At 38.6% G+C, this 22,057-nt stretch overlaps 1 protein-coding gene across 2 annotated transcripts in view; it reads left to right on the top strand.

The window, feature by feature from the left end:
• The window catches only part of stau2 (staufen double-stranded RNA binding protein 2), a 131,305-nt gene that overhangs the window by 22,975 nt on the left and 86,273 nt on the right, over positions 1-22,057 (top strand). For both annotated transcript variants that reach the window (XM_012964619.3, NM_001011376.2), the window contains 3 exon segments: positions 14,920-15,079; positions 16,816-16,923; positions 17,899-18,111. In XM_012964619.3, coding sequence (XP_012820073.2) covers positions 14,920-15,079; positions 16,816-16,923; positions 17,899-18,111 — 481 coding nt within the window.

Here is a 22,057-nt window from a genome sequence, read left to right as displayed (position 1 = left end):
GCCTCGTCCACTTACATTGCTAGTCAAAGAATCTCTCACCCACTCATACATTAATGCTACCATAAGTAAATGCTGACATATTACAGGAAAATGAAAGGGTCTTGAAAAAGCAAAAATACAAATTCATGAGGGCAAACTTTGGGTCCACTCTGTGGCCTTTTTCTAGACCAGCATGACCAGAAAGGTCTCTGAGAAGAACAAAACGTTCACCTAATTTGTATTTTTGCTTTTTCATCACAACCTTTTGAGTCCTCCTTTTCTTCTTATATATACGCATAGATATTAAATAAAAGATAGCAAATGCAATGTACACACATGCAGCAAATGATTGCCCTGGTTCTGCCAAAGAAATAAAAGTCCATACACAGAAAATGGAGTACTCGGTCTTGCAAAGAATGTATTGTGTTGGCATTTTGGTTCCACTAAAAGGACCATTACCAGGATAGAACATATAGACATTAGTAGAAGGTTTGCATATGAAAACATTTAGTTTGAATAAAATCTTTATAAATAAAGTAGGTTTTGGTTGCTCCTTCGGTTTTGGCAATGGTTAAAGAATACTTAAATTGAAGAGCAGCCACAGGGAAGCCTTAGGCTAAAGTTCACCTGGTAAAGGTATGCCTAAATTTGCTCTAGAGCAAGAATAGGTATTGGCTTTTGTAGAGTACTGTCTGCTAAATGAGCCAGCCACATTCGGTGCAGCCCTCTCCTTATAAAGGGTTAAAATGTTCCCTAATAAAATTACCAAAGAATCGTATACAACGAGCATCGCTATTATGTTTTAAAATATGACTTGGATGATGGGTACTTAATTTCATTGATTTTACCATTTCTGTTTTATTGTTCTTTATTGCCACAGGCACCATGTTTAGTGTGTTAGAGGTCTGGCTGCCCAAGCAATATTCTTGTCTTCCCTTGAGAAAATAAGAAATATTTCTGCAGTTTTATGGTGCTAACTGTATTCCCCCGTGAATCTCTTGCATTGGCATGCTCCAGCACATAAACAAATCCATAAGTCCATTATGAAATGCCTTCCTGCTATTGTACTGAATTCCGGATTATATCGGTGCTTTGTAAAACCAGCACAACAATGTCCCTTTGAATCACCAGGGAGCAAGAGCTTTGCAAAGCCAGAGTTACAACTTTCCAAGAGATTTTCGGAATGTAATTGCCCGTTCAAAGATAAAATATATACATCTCTAACAGTCTTCCCAGGGCACTGAATGGAGGAGTCCTGTTGCTTGATGCATTTGTTTAAATAGATAGCTTAGAAGCCCTGCTTTCCTGTGTAAGGATGGGGTGCATCGTAACATGATACATTCTCATCCTTTCCTTTTAACTTGACTTCATGTGTGGACATCAGTCGTCAATCCATTTTTCTTTAATGGCAATGCCCTGTTATTACAGCAATATTTTACCATGGCTCATTGCTATCACCTTTGATTTATGATACAAAGAAAAATGGAGTTAACTGTATAAATACCTTAAACCTAAACATCTGTTTGTCATTAGATGTTTGTTCTGTGCTTACATAATGGGAAAATAACCTGTTGGCGATGACCTTTGCTGATGTGTATGGGTGTTCAGAATAGAGGGGTATTCTGATTGCTTATACATCGTGTGCTACCAGCTCAGTTCTGTGTGCTTTGTGCATTCGGCGGATCTGGTTATTAGTAAGATCTTCCATTTGTTTTGGTAGTCATGCCTAAGGTTTTATTTTGTGGGGGATGGCTTGAAATAATCTGCTGTGGTGTGGATCTGTAGTATCTGTGCTGTTGATCTTTATAAATATACATTATCTATTCTACTGAGTTTATGAACAGCTGTACATTACATCTGTAGAAATAAACTGTGATTATTTGCACCAAAATAACAGGATCTGCAGTTGTAACGTGATAAAAACACAACGTTATTTTTTTCCACAATAGTGGTGATCAGAATGCTGGAAATCTTTGCATTTACTGCTTTTCCCAGAGACCCTTATTTTATGAAGGCTGACCACGCATGGGCTTGGTGCAGGATATCTGACTAACTGCAGTTATATAATTTGATGCATGTGTAGCCAATATTAGTACAGGTACGGGACCCGTTATCCAGAATGCTCGGGACCTGGGGTATTCTCGATAAGGGATCTTTCTGTAATTTGGATCTCCATAACCTTAAGTCTGCTAAAAATCATTTAAACGTTGAATAAACCCAATAAGATAGTTTTGCCTCCAATAAGGATTAATTACATCTTAGTTGGGATTACATACAAGGTTCTGTTTTTTAATTACAGAGAAAAAGGAAATCATTTTAAAATATTAGAATTATTAGCTTATAATGGAGTCTAAGGGAGATGGCCTTTCGGTAATTCGGAACTTTCTGTATAACAAGTTTCCGGATAAGGAATCCCATACCTGTACAGTAAGCACCCATTATTTTTGGTTTAATTTTTTTATACAATAAAGTGACTGAAAAGCTTTTTCACTATAGAATACTGGTTCCCCAATTTTATTTAGTGAGCAGTTTAGCTGAGAATGGCTCTCCACACTCTCAGGTAGTGACTTTGATGAGAAAACACTGAAGTGCTTGAGCTCATTTGATGCAGAGTTAATGAATTTATTTTAAATTACAGGAATATGTTCTTCTTCTTGAAAGGAGCAAGTAGATTTCCTTATGAGGAATTCAGTGCCTAAATTGTTTCCAAAGACATTGTGTGTCTTTCCACTATCCCGATCAACATTCAAAGTCTTTTACTTTCAGTACAAAATGTTTGTCTGTACCAGTATGGCCTTTCTTAAAGCTGGCCATACACGCACCGATAATATCGTATGAAACCTCGTTTCGTACGATATTCGGTGCGTGTATGGCAAGTCGGTGAGTCGACCGGTATCACAGGAGGCTGCTGATATCGGTCGACTTGCCGATCGGCCAGGTCAGAAAATTTTGATCGGGCGCCATAGAAGGCGCCTGAGCAAAATCTGCCATCAGGGCTGAATTGGCAGAAGGAGGTAGAAATCCTATTGTTTCTACCTCCTTATCTGCTGTTTCAGCCCTGACGGTGTGTGGCGGATCTGACGATGTTTGTCGCACGAAACATCGTCAGATCGCCGTGTGTGGCCACCTTAAGACTTACAGCACACGACAGATTACTGTCTGAGTAAACTATTAAACAGTGTATTTATACCTCTGGCTGGGTTATGGTGGCCAACTCCATAAATGTCTATTTAAATCAGGTGATTGTTAGAAGAGGATTTAAACTTAAGGTGGGCCAATCGGTCCTTCAGACAGATTTGGTAGCTTATCTTCTCATGTACGGGCACCCCTGAGGGGCCTATCTGACTGACATCTGGCCTTAAATTGGCTAGAATTCGATCTGGCAGGTTTGGTTTCTGTTGGATCGGGGACAATGCGGTCCTCACGCCTATTCCAGTTTTAATTATCTAAGACCAAAGACCTTAGGGGGACATATTGGGAGTAGATCCGTTCAATTGGCGACCTTGCTAAACGAGCAGATCGTGATGTGTATGGCCACCTTTACTTTTGGGGCAGTGCATTCAGTAATCAAACTGCTGATGATCTTAAACTGATTCGGTATTTAATTTTAGTATAATATTTCTTTTGAGTGCTGTGTAATAATTCTATAGATCTCTATAGTCTAGAGAGATATAACAAATAGATATTAGGGAGCACCTACCACCTATACAGAGGCAAGTAGATTGCAGTGAGTGTGCAGGATCAAGGTCAATATAGAAAATTAAACTAGTGAGGAAAACCCCAAACGATCCACAGTTTGCACCACTCTTTTCTGCCACATCAGATATATGACAAAATAAAAATAAAATAACGTATGTCAAAAGTAGAAAAGCGAAAGATTAAGCTTTAAAGGTAGAGGTAGGATCATTAGTGCTGGTGTTCCTATGCCAATGGTGTCTTTAGGGTAGTTAAGGGGGGAAGGCAGTGGTAATAGTGGTATTCAGGATACCCTAAGTTTCAGCTACCACCTGTTGTATCAGAGTAATAGAAATGGATATAGTAAAGATCCCATCTGTTACCAAGCCCAATATTTCAGATATAGCAATCAATTGGGGCGCTATCCAAGCCATCCAGCCCACAACCACCCGTCCCATCATCACCTGACGCACAAATCACCCATTACCATAGAATATGATAACTAGGATTCGGAATGGTTAATGTTGGCGCATAAACACAGAAGTGTAACATTTTTACATTTGGAAGGACATTTAGTCCATCCAAATCTATATTAGCGTATGCTAATTAAAATTCGGACTCGGTTCGATATTCGGCTGAATCCCTTAAAATGGATTCAGGGTTTCGGCCAAACCAGAAAAACATGGTTCGGTGCATGCCTAAATTTCAAGTTTCATAATTGAAGGCCAAATTTTCAAGGTTAACATGTGGAACGTAAAGCACTCCGGACACGTGAAGACTGCTAAAATCCAAAAATTTATTTCTTCATGTTATTAAAACAATGAACGCACTGAAGAATCTAAATACACGAGTGGAGCTCAGAGTCGGAATAAAGGGTATTTGTTTTAATATTTTATATAGAATTTTTTACTTGCTTTAGATTTTTTAAAATTTTAAAACATGTATACATATTTCTGATCAAAATCCCTTTTTATTTGGCTCATCTTGAAAACCAGGATATATTGTCTAAAAATAAGAGTGCTTCAAAAACATGACTTAGTTGTGAAATTGCTAATGGCATGGCCACCAGTGGCTACCAGTTACAACCAATCAAGTGTTTGCTTACAAATTGTAGTAGACTGTATTTCTGCATGTGACTTCAGTGGTTGGCTGGCTAAATGATATAGCTTGTGCAATCCCATGAAGGTCTAATTTTGAAAGTTTTTTCAAAAACCTTTTATGACTCAATGATGTAGTTAAAAATGAGCTGAAAATGCTCATTTGTCCTTTTTACAGACACTGTCTGGAATGAGTAAAACTAGGAAGTGTGGATGGAGAAGGCATAATTACTGAAAATAGTGGAGTTTGGCCAGATAACTTTAAACAGACATCAACTTCTAGGGGAATAGACCTAGATCTAAAGTGGGCTGCAGTGCTGGATAAATCTTTTCTGATATTTGAAACCCAAAACTTACATGGGTAACAGTGATAATTATTTGTATGGTGCAGTCATCACAATAATTTATTTTTTATATTCCTAAACATTCCTGAAAGAGTGAGGGCAGTACAGTTTTTAGTTCAGACTAAAGGTGGCCATACACGCACCGATATTATCGTACGAAACCTCGTTTCGTACGATAATCGGTGCGTGTATGGCATGTCAGCGAGCCGACCGATATCGCAGGAAGCTGCTGAAATCGGTCGGCTCGCCGATCGGCCAGGTTAGAAAATTTTGATCGGGCGCCATAGAAGGCGCCTGACCAAAATTCTCCCTTCAGAGCTGAATCGGCAGAAGGAGGTAGAAATCCTATTGTTTCTACCTCCTTACCTGCCGATTCAGCCCTGAATGGTGTGTGGCGGATCTGACGATGTTTCGTGCGACCGATGGTCGTACGAAACATCGTCAGATCGCCACGTGTATGGCCAGCTTTACCCCCATATGTAATAAAAGGTGCTAAGTTTGCCCAGGAGCAGTGACCCATAGCAACCAATAAGGTGTTTGCTTTTTAACAGCTGACCAGCAAATGCTACCTGCTGATTGGTTGCTATGAGTTACTGTTCCTGGGCAAACTTAGTGCCTTGTATTACATACCCCCATTAGAGACCCATTTATGAACGTTCTCTTTTTTGTTATTTTAGAGGATTTTGAAACTAAACTAATTTCCACTAAAACCATAAATGTGTAGTAATTTATTAAAAGCACAAATGGAAAAAGGCACGGAAAAATCGAGTAAACTAGATTTTTTTTCAAAACCACGAAGCAAGGAAGATCATTCTAGTTGTAAAAAGGACACATGCCATTAAGTTCTGTATGATCTGGACAGGTTTAAGTTGGTGTATATTTGCTTTCGGATTTGTTGCGGCTTTGTCACATTATCTAGAAAATATCATGGTTTTTTTCCCTGCGACTCTCTAATGGTGTATTTTACACCTATGGTTCTTTGATTAACCTTAGTTTAGCTGTAAGGCTCCTACAGCACCCAAGGCAATGTGCTGCCAGTCTCCTCCATGCCCTGGTTGCCTAGGAAAGTGTTTTTAGTTTAGTTTGTGAAAACCAGATTTAGTTCATGTAAAGCAACAATATGTAAATTTGAAAGATATATGCTGATCTTGAAAGGAAGGGAATATTGGGGGGGGGGGGGGGTAACAGGAAACATGAGAATATCATTAAAGATAAATCTGCTTGCCAAGTTAAAGAAGAGATCAACATTGATAAAATCAGAATGGACAGGCAAGAAATGACAAAGGAATGATCAAAAACCAGCAGAGGGTCTGAGATCAGAGTAGAATGTAGAATTGTGTTTTCAGAATGTGAGGGCTCAGTGCTTAATGAATCAAGGCAGAAGTAGAAAAGCTCTGGGTATAAAGGAAAAACATCTGTCAAATAAAATCCTTTGTGAAATCAATTGTATGTTTCTAAGGAAGTCTGCTTGTTTTCCTTAACTCTCTCTCTCTACACACACACACACAAAATATGATGTCCCTGGGAGTTTGTTGTCCCATAGAATCTGAAGTAGTGAATTCATAACATTGGTGAATTATATCATATTTGTCACTATTTAACTTCAGGGAGTGAAAAATATAAGAATGCATTTCATTGTAAATTTATAGCTATTATGTATAAATATGATTTTGTAGGTGCTTAAATGGTAATGGAAGCAAGACATCTGAGAGAATTGCCCCTGACTTGCACCTTTAAGTTGTAGCACCCTATCAGCTGTAAGTTCACTGTGTTATATTTTTGGATTCTCTCTAACTGATGTCAAATCTTAACTCCAGGCTTTGATGGCCTTTGGCCATCTCCCAAAAATGATGAGCCAGAGAATGCAGGATGCCCTGGTGTAGTGGGCTCTGGAAAAAGCTCAGATTAAAAGTTTTCATCTTAAGATTCTTTAAAAAAAAAAAAAAAAAACACACACACACATACATATATAGCTGATAAATATATAATATATTGGTGTATCAATCATTTAGCCATAAGTCTAGTACAGCAACTACATACCCCAAATCTCACTCTAATGAATGCTCAAGCTGGCCTTTTAGATATAACTATAAAAGCAAACGTCAGTTCTCTTCAGTTATTACCCTAACCAGCCTTCAGCTGAACCACTCCTGACTGCTTCAGACCCCACCCAGGAGGGCCAACCCAACATTTTGTGAACCTCATCTTTAAGGGTGATGGCACACTGGGAGATTTGTTGCCCATGGTAGCCCGTATTTATCTGCGGGCGACACATCTCCTTAAGTGCTATCAACTTAAATTTTCCCCTTAATGCTTTCCCACCTGTGGCAAAACATACGCAACACTTCATTTTCCGACATTTCCTCGTGTGAGAGAAAAATCTTCCTGTGTGGGCATGTGTAGTAGTATAAAAAGCTGAACTTAGACACAAAAGGGTGGCTATTTCACTCTACTTCTCATGCACCTGTCCAGGTCCAAAAAAAAAAAAAAAAAAAAAGAAGCAGATGAAGATTGTGGCAAATAACCTCCTGTGGAAATACCCTGGGCACTGGCCCGAGGTATCAGGTAACCAATTCTGAACTCTGGGGAGGCGGGATGCTTAAAATTTCTATCCCCCACCCCCCCCAGTGATTATAACTTTCCTTTTTTTACGGCAAATCCTATCTTGACCAAGCTAAAACTGTATTGAATTTATTAATAGTTTAATCCCACATTTGTCCTGATTGGACTTGTGCCGAACCACCTTGCATGTGTTGAATATATTTTTACCTAGATGCATTTGTGACCATTTCACCATGGTCTTTGAAACCTTACTGACCTCTTGGTGGAGCCCCATGGCCACAAAGAGTATCGCTAGGAATCCATTGCTGTAAAAACGTACATTTGTCACAAACTCAGGAATTTCCTTCTTGATTACCAGTGTTCTGAGCACCACATGGGGTACTGTCCCCCAGAGGGTATGTATACATCCTAACAAGCAGCCTTTTGTGCCCCCTGTGTAGCCTGTGCCTTTTGACATTGTCAGAAAATGTTTTCCTTGTTTTTTGTGTTTTTAGATTGCTCTAATGGGGGAGTATTAAGTGGATGGGAATAGCAGCTGCTTGTTCAGTGCTGATAATGGCAGAAAAATTACTTGTTACTGTGCTTTGATTTTCTAGATACGTCCCGCTGATATTCTTGTCTGAAAACATCTCTAGCAAACCGTCGCAGTGTTAGAGACAACACTATCTACCAGACAGCTTGCTTGTTCTTTACATAATGAAGTGGCTACTTACATTATACAAAAATAACAATAAAATAATAATCTCAAAAGCTCTGAAATACAGAATTATATTTCCCATAGTATCCCCTTTAAAGAGAACTATTAATTCATGCCTAATATCTCTCTGTAATAGTAAAGCAGTAAATACACTATTATGTTTTTTGTGATTTAGTAGCCTGTCTATGGTTTCATATTATTTACATCATTTACATTGGTATCAAACCTTCCTGATCGACATCTAGCCAATTAGTTTAAGGGTAAGCTCTCATTTGAGATCTACAAGTATGCATGCAAAACTGTCAAACACGTAATGTGGTTCTGGTACTTTGTGGGCGGTTAACTGAGCATTTAGCTGAACCCTAAGAACTGACTGGTTTGAGATCATTATTCCACCTTGATATGCTCATAAACTGCAACGGAGTAATCGCCTGTTACAGTAGTGCTATTATACATTAATGACTAAGGCCATTAATCATGTCCGATATTATCCATATTCTTTTCTCCTACAGTTATGAAAGGTCAGGCTTGAGTATCATGGACTTGTATCGTAAATGTCGATTTTAATGGATTTTATTTGAAAAGAGTTTTATTTGTAAGCTAATTTTAAGCAATCTGCCAAAACTATGCAAACAATGTAATCGTCATTCTAATTTGTGCTTTTCCTGCCAATGAATTTTCTCAGCCTCATGAGACTGAAATCAAAAGCAGTGCGTTATATAGTCTCCTTTTAACCCTTCACTTCTGGGGCTCTTTCCTGTGACGCATTGCGTTGGCGTAATTACGTAAACCTAACTATGAAGGGCACCACTGATGATGGTACTATGCTCCACATAGTGACACATTCTCCTGAGAATTGCTAAAGTGCATTTTGCAGTTAATATGTAAAATATGTAAGATCAGAGCAAGATGGCTGACATGATAGGTCCCTGGTAAGGCCTCACCTTGAGTATGCAGTGCAGTTTTGGGCTCCAGTCCTTAAGAAGGATATTAATGAGCTGGAGAGAGTGCAGAGACTGCAACTAAACTGGTAAAGGGGATGGAAGATTTAAGCTATGAGGTTAGACTGTCGAGGTTGGGGTTGTTTTCTCTGGAAAAGAGGCGCTTGCGAGGGGACATGATTACTCTGTACAAGTACATTAGAGGGGATTATAGGCAGTTGGGGGATGTTCTTTTTTCCCATAAAAACATTCAGCGCACCAGAGGTCACCCCTATAGATTAGAGGAACAGAGCTTCCATTTGAAGCAGCGTAGGTGGTTTTTCACGGTGAGGGCAGTGAGGTTGGGGAATGCCCTTCCTAGTGATGTGGTAATGGCAGACTCTGTTAATGCCTTTAAGAGGGGCCTGGATGAGTTTTTGAACAAGCAGAATATCCAAGGCTATTGTGATACTAATATCTACAGTTAGTATTACTGGTTGTATATATATATATATAGTTTATGTATGTGAGTGTATAGATTGGTTAGTATAGGTTGTGTGCTGGGTTTACTCGGATGGGTTGAACTTGATGGACAATGGTCTTTTTTCAACCCTATGTAACTATGATGCCAGTAAGCAGCATTCTGAATGGTGCATTCTGTAGCATCTGTAGTTGAGATTTTGCTGATTGTATTTAGAGACTTATGTAGGGTTTTAACTGTCTTTTTGGGGATAAGGGGGCTACCATATTGCATGATGAGGAAAAAGTAATTTGCAGAGGCAAAAGACAAGATATAGCCATTCATCCCCCATATTTAATAAAATACAAAGTTTGCCCAGTTGTAGGAAATAAAATGTTTGCTTTTAAACAGGTGAACAATATATGTGACCAGTACCAAACTTTGCATGTTTTGTTACACACCATCATTAATGTTTTAAACTAAAACAATAGCATAGTAGTCCATCCATTTGCTTCTGGATTTAAAATTCTGCCTGCAATTTCGATAAACTGAAAAAAAAAATCAACCTTTAACCATAGGAGTCATAGAAAAAAGTATTTTAATTTATAGATTTATAGATTCTGCTCTGTGGAATGAACCTCTAAAACTAAGCACATATAGAACCCCAGCCATGCAGTTCTAATTAATCTGCCCAGATACACCAGGGGTCATGGATTTCAGCATTTGCCTATTTGTATTTATCAATTGACCTGGCATAATTTGATACTGGAAAATGATGAAGTCTAACTTTCACTACTTTATATCTTATTTTGCAAGGACTAAATGTAACCACCCAAGTGCCAAATCATGTGATATACCTAATTTCATATAAACTTTTAAACATGAGTAAAGAACTTTTGTACTTTAAGTATTTTTGGGCCCAGAACTGTATCAGTCAGGCAGTCCCTGTTAAAGTAAATGGTAAGCAGCAGGCATGCTTTTGAATGCTCTTCCAGCTGCATTTTTTGCCTTGTGTGCCATTGTCTTTTTCACTTCTAAATAATATCTTCTCCTATAAACTGCAGTGAAGAATATCATCGAAGAAACTCTACGCATGTACCAGCCATTCGTGTTACCGGCCCCGTTATTTGGCAAAAACTTGCTGATTCCCACCCTTCCTGGCTAGTTTTTTTTTCCTGGAGTTTATTCTGGCAAAGTCTGCAGTGTCTTTGAAGTTGGGTGGTTCAAATTTCTGTGGTTTGCATGTTCTGTAATAATTCCTTTTAAAACCTGAAAACAAATTATAAAAAGTATAACAAAATAGGCAGCTGTGTTGTTGTAAAAGTGTAGTTCCAGGCTTTAGTATATGACAAATAATTTAAACAATCTTGTGCGGATAAAAAAAAATAAATTCCTTATATAAAAAAAAAACAAACCTTTTATTTATAACTGAAGAACAGGGACTGAGAACTTATTCCTGGTCACAGAAATTTAGACTGAATAAACAGCTATTTTCAGGGTCAAAACTGGGCAGTGTCCCAAGCAATTAGAAACAGTTGGCAACTATGATATTGGAGAACAAAATGATTTCCCCTTAGGAAAAATATCTTTGTTTAATTGGGATTCAGGAAAATGCAAACTTCAGAAGAGAAGTTATTGAACATTAAAATGGCCATACACATCCAAATTTGCTCATTTGGCCACCCATGTGGGGGGCAAAATTGGGTTGTTCTGAGCCTTGACACTTTGGCCAACGATTGGATCATATAGAGGGGGCTGCAGCAATTCTGCATCATTTGATGGCATTTTCAAACCCATCAGATATTTGCCAGGGTGCCAGTAAAGGAGGTCCCACACACGCAGATAAACTGCTGACTTTATCTGAAGGGGCCATATTGGGATAAAGACAGATTTAAGAAGAGTCCTTGAGTGATGGGCAAATTTAAACTGGTCTGGATGTTATTAATATGCACCAAAATAGAGGCAATGTAGCTATTCAGTTTGCTTGGGTATTTAGCAGGTTCCTTCACACAGTTTGTCTTGACGTTCTTCTCCATGTTGGCTAGGAACCCATGATGGCCCTTGTTAAGGTGAACCCAAATCTCAGTTCAACCAGGATTGCATCTTTAAGGAAATTAAATGTACCACATCTAAACTGCTCTTTATCGAAACCTGTGTTGTGGATTAAGGAATTCGAATGCACAATTGAAACCAGCTTTTATGACTATGTGTGGTTTTGATGTTGGCAGAAAGTAATAGCAATAAGTTTTTTTTTCTTCTGGGGGTGGGGTAGTAAACTACAAGCTTCAATACACAAAGGGTTTTTAAATATTCTAAGCAAAGTAAATGTAGATAAAAAAAGTACAAAGCTTGTTTGGATACCGTGCCAGAAATTCTTGCACACATTTAAGATAAATCACTAAAGCTCGTTGCGGAACTAATCTGGCTTTGCCATAGTGACAGGCAGAATTGTTGTTCATTATTTTTTTACTGGAACATGATGTCATAGGCACAAAGCACACTGAAACAATCTGTTGCTTTATGGCCAAGCATATTAATTGCACATCGTGGAAGCCTCAGGGGCCCCTTTTCTTCCTGAACATGTCTTCTACATCTGCAAAGATAAATAAGCACCGAGATATCAAATGCTGGTGTGAAAACTGTTTACATGATAAGCCTGATAGAGCCATCACTCAGAACCACTTGTGGAATGTACCACTTATTCACTGGCTCACTTTTCTTTTCTTTTTTTTCATAGACCCTTATCTCAAGCAGGCATAGATAGATGGCTCTGCATTTTCTTTTGAAGCGTAAAGAGAGACACAAGCGGTTTAATTTGGGGGTTGCCGGCAATAAATTACTCATACTTTTTACTGAATTACTTCATTTTGTATCTCTCTCAGCTTAAGCCAGCTTTTAAAGAGAATCGCTCCCTAATGCCCCACAGATTTCATTATTAGTATAATTTATTATTATTTTACTTTATATAGCACCAACGAGTTTACACAGTACTCTACAAAAATTCACATTATTTCCTACCCCAGTGGATCTCCTCGGGGTCTCCTGTAGCTCTGTGATCCCCGACCAGTGGCTCGTGAGCAACATGTTACTCACCATGCCCTTTGATGTTGTTCCCAGTGGCTTCAAAGCAGGTGTCCATTTTTAAATTTCTGACTTGAAGGCATAAAGATACAGTTTTACTCCAAGCAAGTCCACATGGCGCTATCAAATAGCCAGTCACATTCCCACAGAACTTTTTTCATGCTTGTGTGGCTCACCAACACTTTTTTTTGTGTGGCTTACGAGTAAAAAAGGCTCACTGGGTTAGCTTCATCAGGATGTTTTGGAAAGTGAAAGAAAACTGAAGTACCAGGAAGAAACCCAAGCAGACATTGGGAGAACATACAAACTTGCAGAGAATGTTCTTCTAACATGTATGTCTGCTTTGCTGCCAAAGCCACACTGATCTAAATGCTCACTGCTTCTGATATCAAAACACTACTCTGTCTCTTGAGTGTTGTATGACAGACTGCAATAGCTATCTTTCATTAGAATAGTGTGTTGTACTGAAAAAAGCAGTGGTAAATGAAATAATAAAGTCGGAGAAGGGCAAAAGAAAATATAATACAATGTATATTGGGCCTTTTCGCCCAAAGGGACTCAAGTTTACAGTAATTAAGGCGACCATCTCAGGCACAGTAATCTTAGAGACCAGACAAAGTAGTCAGGGTTAGATGTATTTTTGCATTAGGGTCACCACTGATGAAACATGGAGATATTTGCAGGTTTTGCTAGAAGTGGCAATTCCCTGCAGTAGGTGGATAGGCGATTTAACTGTTCTTTTCTAGAACAGGCCTTAAGCTGTATAGTTTTGGAAGTAACAGCCATATGATCTACATCATGAGGATGGAGAAATCACTTCAGTGGCATCTTCCAGGAGAAGACAGCATATCTTTTTAAAACCAGACTCACACAGCCCTCAGTAATAAACTTACCCCATTGTCATAATTAGAGGGCACATTTAATTCAGTCTCAGGGCAGTGTGGCCCTAAATTTAACAGCAGCCCCCCAACTTCCGATCACTGTCCATGTGCAAAACTGGAAATGGACAGAAAAGTTAAGCAGCTCTGATCAAAGGTGTTAAATTATTTTTTAGCATGACCTAGACATGGATATTCTGAGACCATTTGCATTTGGGTTTTCATGTTTTTTTTCAGTTATCAAAAATAGCTTTTGATAAAGCTGTTTTTAGTTTGGAATTTCAGCAGCTATCTGGTTGACAGGTTGTTTTCCTTAGTAAACAGGCAGTGGTTTGCATGAGAGATTCTAATATGAATAGAAGAGGAACTGATTAGAAGAATTAAAAAGTTACATTAACAATATCACAGTAGCCTTACAGAGCAACAGGTTTGAAAGCTGGAAAGAGTTTAGAAAAGGAAGGCAAAAAAATTATAAAAAAATAAATGACGAAGATGAATTAAGAAAGTTACCAGGAGTAGTAGTAGTATTCAAGTTTTATGGGATAATATAACATGGTGAAATTCAGGAGCCTAACCCACTTGCACCCACAATTAAAGGTATTGGTGCTTAAACCTTAAGGCTACTAGCACATGGGGGGATTAGTTGCCCACACATTGTTTTTTTTAAAGTCACTCAACTTTGCCTTGTGAGGAAACTTCACACAACATCAGAAAACAAAGTGCTGGATATGTTACCCATCAGTGATTTACATTATTGCTGTTGGAAAAGCATTTTGGGAAGACTATTTGCCCGTGGTAGCGAAGATTTATTGCAGATGAATAATCTCCCCATGTGCCAGTACCCTAATTGTTAACATGTTTATCTTATAATTTCAGTTATAGGAATGGGATATGTTATCCAGAAACCTGTTACCCAGAAAGCTCCAAATTATAGGAAGGCCATCTTCTATAGACTATTTTAATCAATTCAGAATATTAAAATATTTCCTTTTTCTCTGTACTTATGAAACAGAACCTTGTACTTGATCCCAACTAAGATATCATTTATCCTTATTGGAGGCAAAACAAATCTATTTCTTACTAGACAAAGTACAGAGATCCTAATTATGGAAAAACCCAAGGTCCCCAGCACTCTAGATATCAGGACCCACACTTGTACTCTCTAAAGCAAAAAAAGATACTGCTCTTAACACATTTATGACTAAAACTATATTTTTCTCCAACAGATACCTTTGCCCAATGCTTAAAACGTTCTATGTCCAGCTGACAGTGGGTAACAGCGAGTTCTATGGAGAAGGGAAAACCCGCCAGGCAGCAAGGCACAATGCAGCCTTAAAAGCCCTTCATGCGCTGAGGAATGAACCTATCCCAGAGAGATCATCTTTGGTACGTCACATCTGCACATTAAATCAAAGCATGATGCCAGTCATCTTCAATTATTTATCACCACTGAAGTTTTATATAAATATGAGACCATTTATGAACCACTACAGACCCTATAAATAAAAGCTAAGTATCTAAGCTGTAGCTAACTACTAAGTTTGTTTTTGGTAAAAATATTGCCTTTAACCTTGCCAGTTTTATATTTTGGCAAGAAACACACCTTGTTTTTTAAAACAATGGTTTTGAAGCAAACCAAAGCAGTCAATTGCAGAAATTTAGTAACTAACTCAAATTTTCTTCAATATATTTTCATGAACAAGAGCCCCAAGGGTTCATAAATTTGCCCCTAAATGTGCCATTTTGTTCCTAGTTTCCATTTATTCTTTCACATTCTATACAACGTATCATTGTAAAAATGTTTACATATAAAATGCAAAGAAAATACAGGCATGGGATCTATTATTCAGAAACCCGTTATCCAGAAAGCTCTGAATGCCATCTCCCATAGTGTCCTTTTAAATAAAATAATTCACATTTTTAAAAATGATTTACTTTTTCTCTGTAAACAGTACGTTGTACTTGATCCCAACTACAATATAATTAATCCTTATTGGAGGCAAAACAATCCTGTTGGGTTTAAATTATTTTTTAATAGACTTAAGGTATGGAGATCCAAACTACTGAAAGGCCCCTATTCAGAAAACCCCAGATCCTGTGCATCCTGGATAACAGGACCCGTAGCTGTTCTAGTTTTCTCTCTGATAGATTAGTGAATATATCTATATATATGCGTTCTGCCACATTTCTCTCCACTAGTAATGAATAAGGAATTAGGACAGCAACAAAACACTATAGAGAGAAAAATTTATTTTGCTCCTTTTCCCTTTGTAGATAAATAAATGTTGCGAATTGAACCACTGCATGAAGTGGCATTACAGGTTAAAGAAATCAGTAAGTCTCATTTATGTATGGGATATGAAGGGACAAACCTTTTGCCAGCATGACCTTCCAATTGGTTGAGAATCTCTGCTGAGGTTATGATCTGCCTTTAAACATGGTTTGGTCTTGATTTTGATAGCAGTGTTAATATGGTATGTCAGATAATCACATTTTAAGAATTTCGTTGCATGGTGGACAAATGATCAGTTTGATATGGGTAACTGCTGGTGCAATTTAGCACCTATGTTAGTGAATTGGTCCCATTTCCCAGTTGGCATGGTATATGAAAATACCTTGACTTTATAGTGTCATCAATTGGGAACCTTTATCGGCATGTACTACTTAAACTGTTACAAAATGATAGCTGTACTTATGAGAGAAGCATAACTGCAAGCCACCATTTGCTTTGTCCTAGGTAGGTTGTTTTTATATTGGGCCCACTTTGTAACTGGATTTCAAGTAGTATATATGTATATGATTCACTGAAAGCATCTGAAGATTATTTGGTTTTTTTTTCTGGCAGTAGCACAAATCCTGGTAGTGGTTGTAGTGGTGCTAAAGCTGCACAGAAGTGCAGCTCCCTCCATTACCCGCCCTGTATAGTAATTTCCTATAGCTTTCATGTGTAGTAAAATTCTTCTTTTTGAAAAATGTCTAATTGTATAATTTTGTTACTAATATTTTAGTAATCAAATAATAGTGTAAATTAAAATGTACGTTGAACATTTAACTATATATGACCATAACCATAGGTATTATCTTTAATGAAAGTTATTTCTTTATTGTATGTTCTTCATTAGAATGGAGAGGCAAATAGGGGACCTGAAGAGGATAAAGACGCAAACAAGTCCGAAATCAGTTTGGTATTTGAAATTTCTTTAAAACGAAACCTTTCTCTGAGTTTTGAGGTAAGATGACTCATATATTGGTTTTCTAGATAACCTTTTGCTTTTGTGTATGGACACTTGGCACTAAGATGTTTTCTTACTTTCAACAGAGCAGAGGATAGGGCTCTCCTTTCTAATATGGTTTATACACTCAGAGACTGTGCATTTATCCCCATATATCATGGGACATCACTTCCACTCCGTTTATCATTTGACAAAAAAAAAAAGGAGTAAAATGTAATAGCCAACCAAATCTCACCTTTTTTCTTCTTGGAGATTTCTTTAGCTTTCAGTACAGTTTACTAGCTTAGGATCATGTTAGCGTGTTAGTGGACATTATTTTCTAGAAAATATTTTATTTGATTTTACTTATTCTGACTGATATATCGCTTTAAACAAATAAGTAGGAGAACTTTATACATTTAATTACATGTCTTTCGTTTGTGAAATGTATTACTTTGATGTCTAGCCAACCATAACCTGTGGGAATTATACTGATCTCAAAAGACTGTGGATACAAACTGTGTTTTTTTAATGTGAATAGCATCACTTCTGGCATTTTGATGCCTGCAGAATTAATTACAGTGCTAGTGTGTGATTCACTAGATTCAAGTCAGTTGCACGTGTAGGTGCAACACACAAAGGGAAAGGGCAAGGGACAAGGCTGAAAGCCAATATTGGATGGCCATGATCTTTAGGCCCTCAGGCAGCACTGCATTAAGGAGAGATACAATTCTGTAGTAGCAATCACTGCTTGTCTTGGCGAGTCGTGGCATTTGTTGGCGGATATAAGTTGCATCCAGTACCCGGCTGGATTCAGTGCTTCCAGGTGCATGCACAACTAGAAGATTTTTTTAAGCATGGGGCAGTTTATCAGACTGTGCTTATGTGTAAGCTGACAATCCACTGGGTGTGCCCTTTCCCTAAATGTGTGTTGTGTTTTGTATTGTGGACTGCTGCAGTTACCGTATTTGCATTGTAATATCGACCCATTAGGTGATTAAGGAGAGTGGCCCACCGCACATGAAGAGTTTTGTCACAAGGGTGACAGTTGGAGAATTCACTGCGGAAGGTGAGGGAAACAGTAAGAAGCTGGCTAAAAGAAGAGCTGCCGCCGCTGTTCTGCAGGAGCTCAGAAAACTACCACCTCTACCTGTGATTGAAAAGCCTAGAATCTACATAAAGAGAAGACCTAAAAATATAATTAAGGTATTTTTAATCATTTATGGACCTTATTAGTGGCATATAAGCTTGATGCCTAAGTTAGCATGCCAGACAGCAGTATGGGTCTGCATAACATTGTGGTTTGTGCAGTAACCGTATCATGATATAAAGGGGGGGGGCTTGAAAATAACTTCAACCAAAAGAGTCCCAAAACCACTGGTTCAGGGGTGTGGTGTGTTTACTTGTATGCAGAAAATAATCATTGTTCCTAACACACAACTCACATTTGCAACATAGCATAAGATCTAAGTGATGAAGAGAGTGCAGTTTAAAACTCCTTCCCCAGCTGATGATTAGCGGAAAGAATTTTTTTGTTTTCTAGAGCAATGAAAACTTGTATAGTTTTGGCTCGTAGTAAATACTGTTGCATACGTTTTAGCTTCTAGCAAATGCATGGATGTGTTCTAGTGATGTGTGGGTCAACTATTTGTCGACCCTAACCTCCCTGTTCTCCACCCCCACCCAACTCGGCCCGCGACTTTGTGTCTATTTATAGACCTGAACCCGTCCCACCTATGACATCACTGAGGAGGCAGGGCAGGCACGCGCCTAAAAATAGACGTGGGGTTCAGTTAGATTTTGGAGGGAGGCAGAATCCACGGGTTTCCGGCCTGCACATCCCTGATGTGTTCCAATGCATGCTGGAAGTAAGAACATTTGGCCACCTATAAAATGACCTGAAGATTGTGTATGTTTGTATAGGTTAGCTGAATTCTTGTTTGCTGTTCAGCTGATAAATAAGGCTTATTTATCAGTATTAGGTGAATTTGCACCTGAGCAGTAACCCATATTTAGCTGCAGGTAGAACAGTGAAAGCATGGGTTGCCATGGGTTTGTAATTATTGCAGAACTCTGTGATCTTAATGCAGTCAATAAAAACATCAGGGGAAGAGGCTAGAGCTGTGTGAATGCCCTACTCTGGTGGAGATTTACTGCCAAGCCTTTGCCTCAGCTACCATCACTGGCCTTCACCAGCTCAGTAAAGATATATTGCGAAAGACAGGTGGGCCAGGAATGTAAATGACTGCATTTGGAATGTGGAAATATATATTTTTCATAATGTTCTATAGGAGCATTTACATGCCAACTCTTTTAAGGAAATGGTGCTGTTCTGTTGACATTAACTCTGGCTTCCAAACCAAAATTTGTTAAAGGTCCCCACACAACACAGAAACCCCTAATATACCTATCACTGTAATCTGTTCCTTCAGCATGAATAAATACCATTTTTATATGCTGAAATCCAGCCGCAAAATCTTTCTGCGTCATTTGAAATCCTGGCAGGGGAGGAGGGACTAAAATATTGATGTTACAAATTGTAACTACTTTTTCACAGTTTACAGACAGCATGCAGGAACTACATAACCCACAATGCATTGCGTTGTGATTTTACTTTCCATATGGATATCAAGTTTGCAAGGCTGGAGGATGCAGGCTGAAGCCATTTTTTTTTTGAGTCTCAAAGTAGTCAGCCAGATCAGCAAGATCAAGCTTAAGTTGTGTTTGGGTGGAGCTCCCCTGAAAGAAAAGTACCAAGAGAATCAATATGGGGCATCACACTGTATAGATGCAAATAGTATAGAAGGAATAATTTGCATGCAGATGTGTGACACCAATACTAAAAGAGGCGTCAAGCAAACAGGTCACCATTTACAGTCATGAAGTCCCATTCTGCAGAGCTGGAGAAGGTGCCATCAGGACATTAAAAGGGGCGTGTTGTGTTGGCTTAGAATCTACCGTACATTGCATGAAAAAAACATGTGAAACCCAAGAGTGACATTTAGAAAGATAAATATTTTTCTTTCTTGGTAGTGTTCCTTAAATTGTCTGGCCATCAGAACTATTTAGTTTTCCACTTTTAGGGATTATTAACCGCACATGGTTTTTACAGTGGTTTTAAGGTGCCATCTGTGGGGAAACTATTCTGTCTCCAGGCTGCTGCTGTGGTTTTTCCATTGCCATAAAACGTCAGAGACATTGGCAAGCAGCACACACTTTGCTGGGCATGTAGGAAAAATACTCAAACATTTGTTGAATATAAAGAATGTGTCTGAAAAGCAGGTAATTAGAGATAGCAAGCCTGCGGCCCACCAGCTATTGTTTAGCTGTCACTCAAAGACCCTCAATTAGCCTTTGGCTGTAATTAGATGCTGGGATATGTATGTTCAGTAGCTGAAGGGACACTCCCTTATATATGCCTAACAGTACCTTATAGAAACTGGGCTGCATACTGATAATATGCTAATGCTGATAAGATGGTTTGTTCTTTGAGCTCCTTAAGGGCTGTGACACACGGGGAGATTAGTCGCCGCGCAACAAATCTTCCTTGTCGCCGGCGACAAATCTCCCCGAAATGCCATCCCACCGGCTAGAATGGGATGGCATACGCTGCTCCACGATTTCCCAAAATCGCAGAAGTTTCTCTCAAGGCAACTTCGGCGTCTTCAGCAAATCGCACCGATTGGGGGTGGGATGGCATTTCAGGGAGATTAGTCGCCCGCAACAAGGAAGATTTGTCGCGCGGCGACTAATCTCCCTGTTTGTCACAGCCCTAGGGGTGAAGACACACTGAGCTACTAGTAGCAGCTACTTTTTTGGTGCTACTAAACTCCAGAGAATACTTTGACATAGATAATACTAAGAATTGCCTCTGCTAAAACACATATACAGTATTCTCCTTTAAGAACATGCTGCTTCTTGCTTACACTTTTGTTGTGCAGCATAAAAAGGGTTAAACTGAATAAACATACGCTGTAATTACTGCTGTTTTCTTACACATTAATATTCCCACCAAGATACAGGCATGGGATCTGTTATCCGGAAACCCGATATCCAGAAAGCTCTGAATTACAGAAAGCCTGTCTCCCATAGACTCCATTTTAATCAAATAATTCAGATTTTAAAATTGATTTCCTTTTTCTCTGTAAAAATAAATATAAATATGTGTGATAATGCACCCTGTTACCATGAAATATAATGCTAATAAAAGTCACTGTGGAGCTCTGCAATTGTATAAAGACACAAGGTTACAGTTATATAGGCTATAGAACTCAAAGGGGACTTCTGACACCTTTATTAAAAAGTAGGGGTTTATTTGCAACTTTTTATGATAAATATGAGTTTTTGGGGGTGTAGTGTAATTCTGTGGGAATATGTGTTTGGGAGCATGTAAAGGTTGGCCATACACGTACCAATTACGGTTGCAGGAAAGATTGTTTGCTTCCTCCATTGACGTTCAGGCTGAATCGTTAGATAGGGGTACAATCCCTATTGTTGTACCTCCATATCCAACAATTCAGCCCCAAACATAGATTTTGCTCAGGCGCCTTCAATGGCCATTATACATTTATAGGATCTATTCTCCGGAATGATCAGAACCTGGGGTTTTCCAGGTAAGTGATTTTTTTTTTCTTTTTTTAGTTTGGTTTAACATATTTAAATGTTAGTGCTACACAGGGCATATTCCAGTGCTGCAGATAAACACAGGCTGAGAATCTGCCCCTATACTCCTAACAATTTTCTGATGTGCCTGCTCCCAGAACCACTGCGTTAGCTCAGGTGCAGGCACACAGAGTGGATCTCAGTGGCAAAATGTACACTCAAGCATTTCCACACCAAAACCCACTCTGTCTATCTGCCTCCGGACCAAGTGCACACACATCAGAAAGTAGTTAGGAATGTAGGCATGGATTTTTGGCCTGCATTCATCTGAAGTCTTCTAAAAATGATTTAAACATTAAAGGGGAACTCCACACAAAGAACATCTTAAGTTTTTGAAAAATAAACATAATTTGAAGCAACTTTGCTTTATGCATCAATGAAATAATATGAAGCCTTTTCATAATTTTTAATGTAATAATATGGTTTGGAACAGTTACCTAAGCCCGGCCCCCTGTTCTCCTGCTGATCTGGCTGACTACTTTGAGACTCA

Source organism: Xenopus tropicalis, chromosome 6 (genome assembly GCF_000004195.4).
Source record: "Xenopus tropicalis strain Nigerian chromosome 6, UCB_Xtro_10.0, whole genome shotgun sequence".
NCBI lineage: Eukaryota > Metazoa > Chordata > Amphibia > Anura > Pipidae > Xenopus > Xenopus tropicalis.
This window is presented reverse-complemented; position numbering and strand designations above follow the sequence as displayed.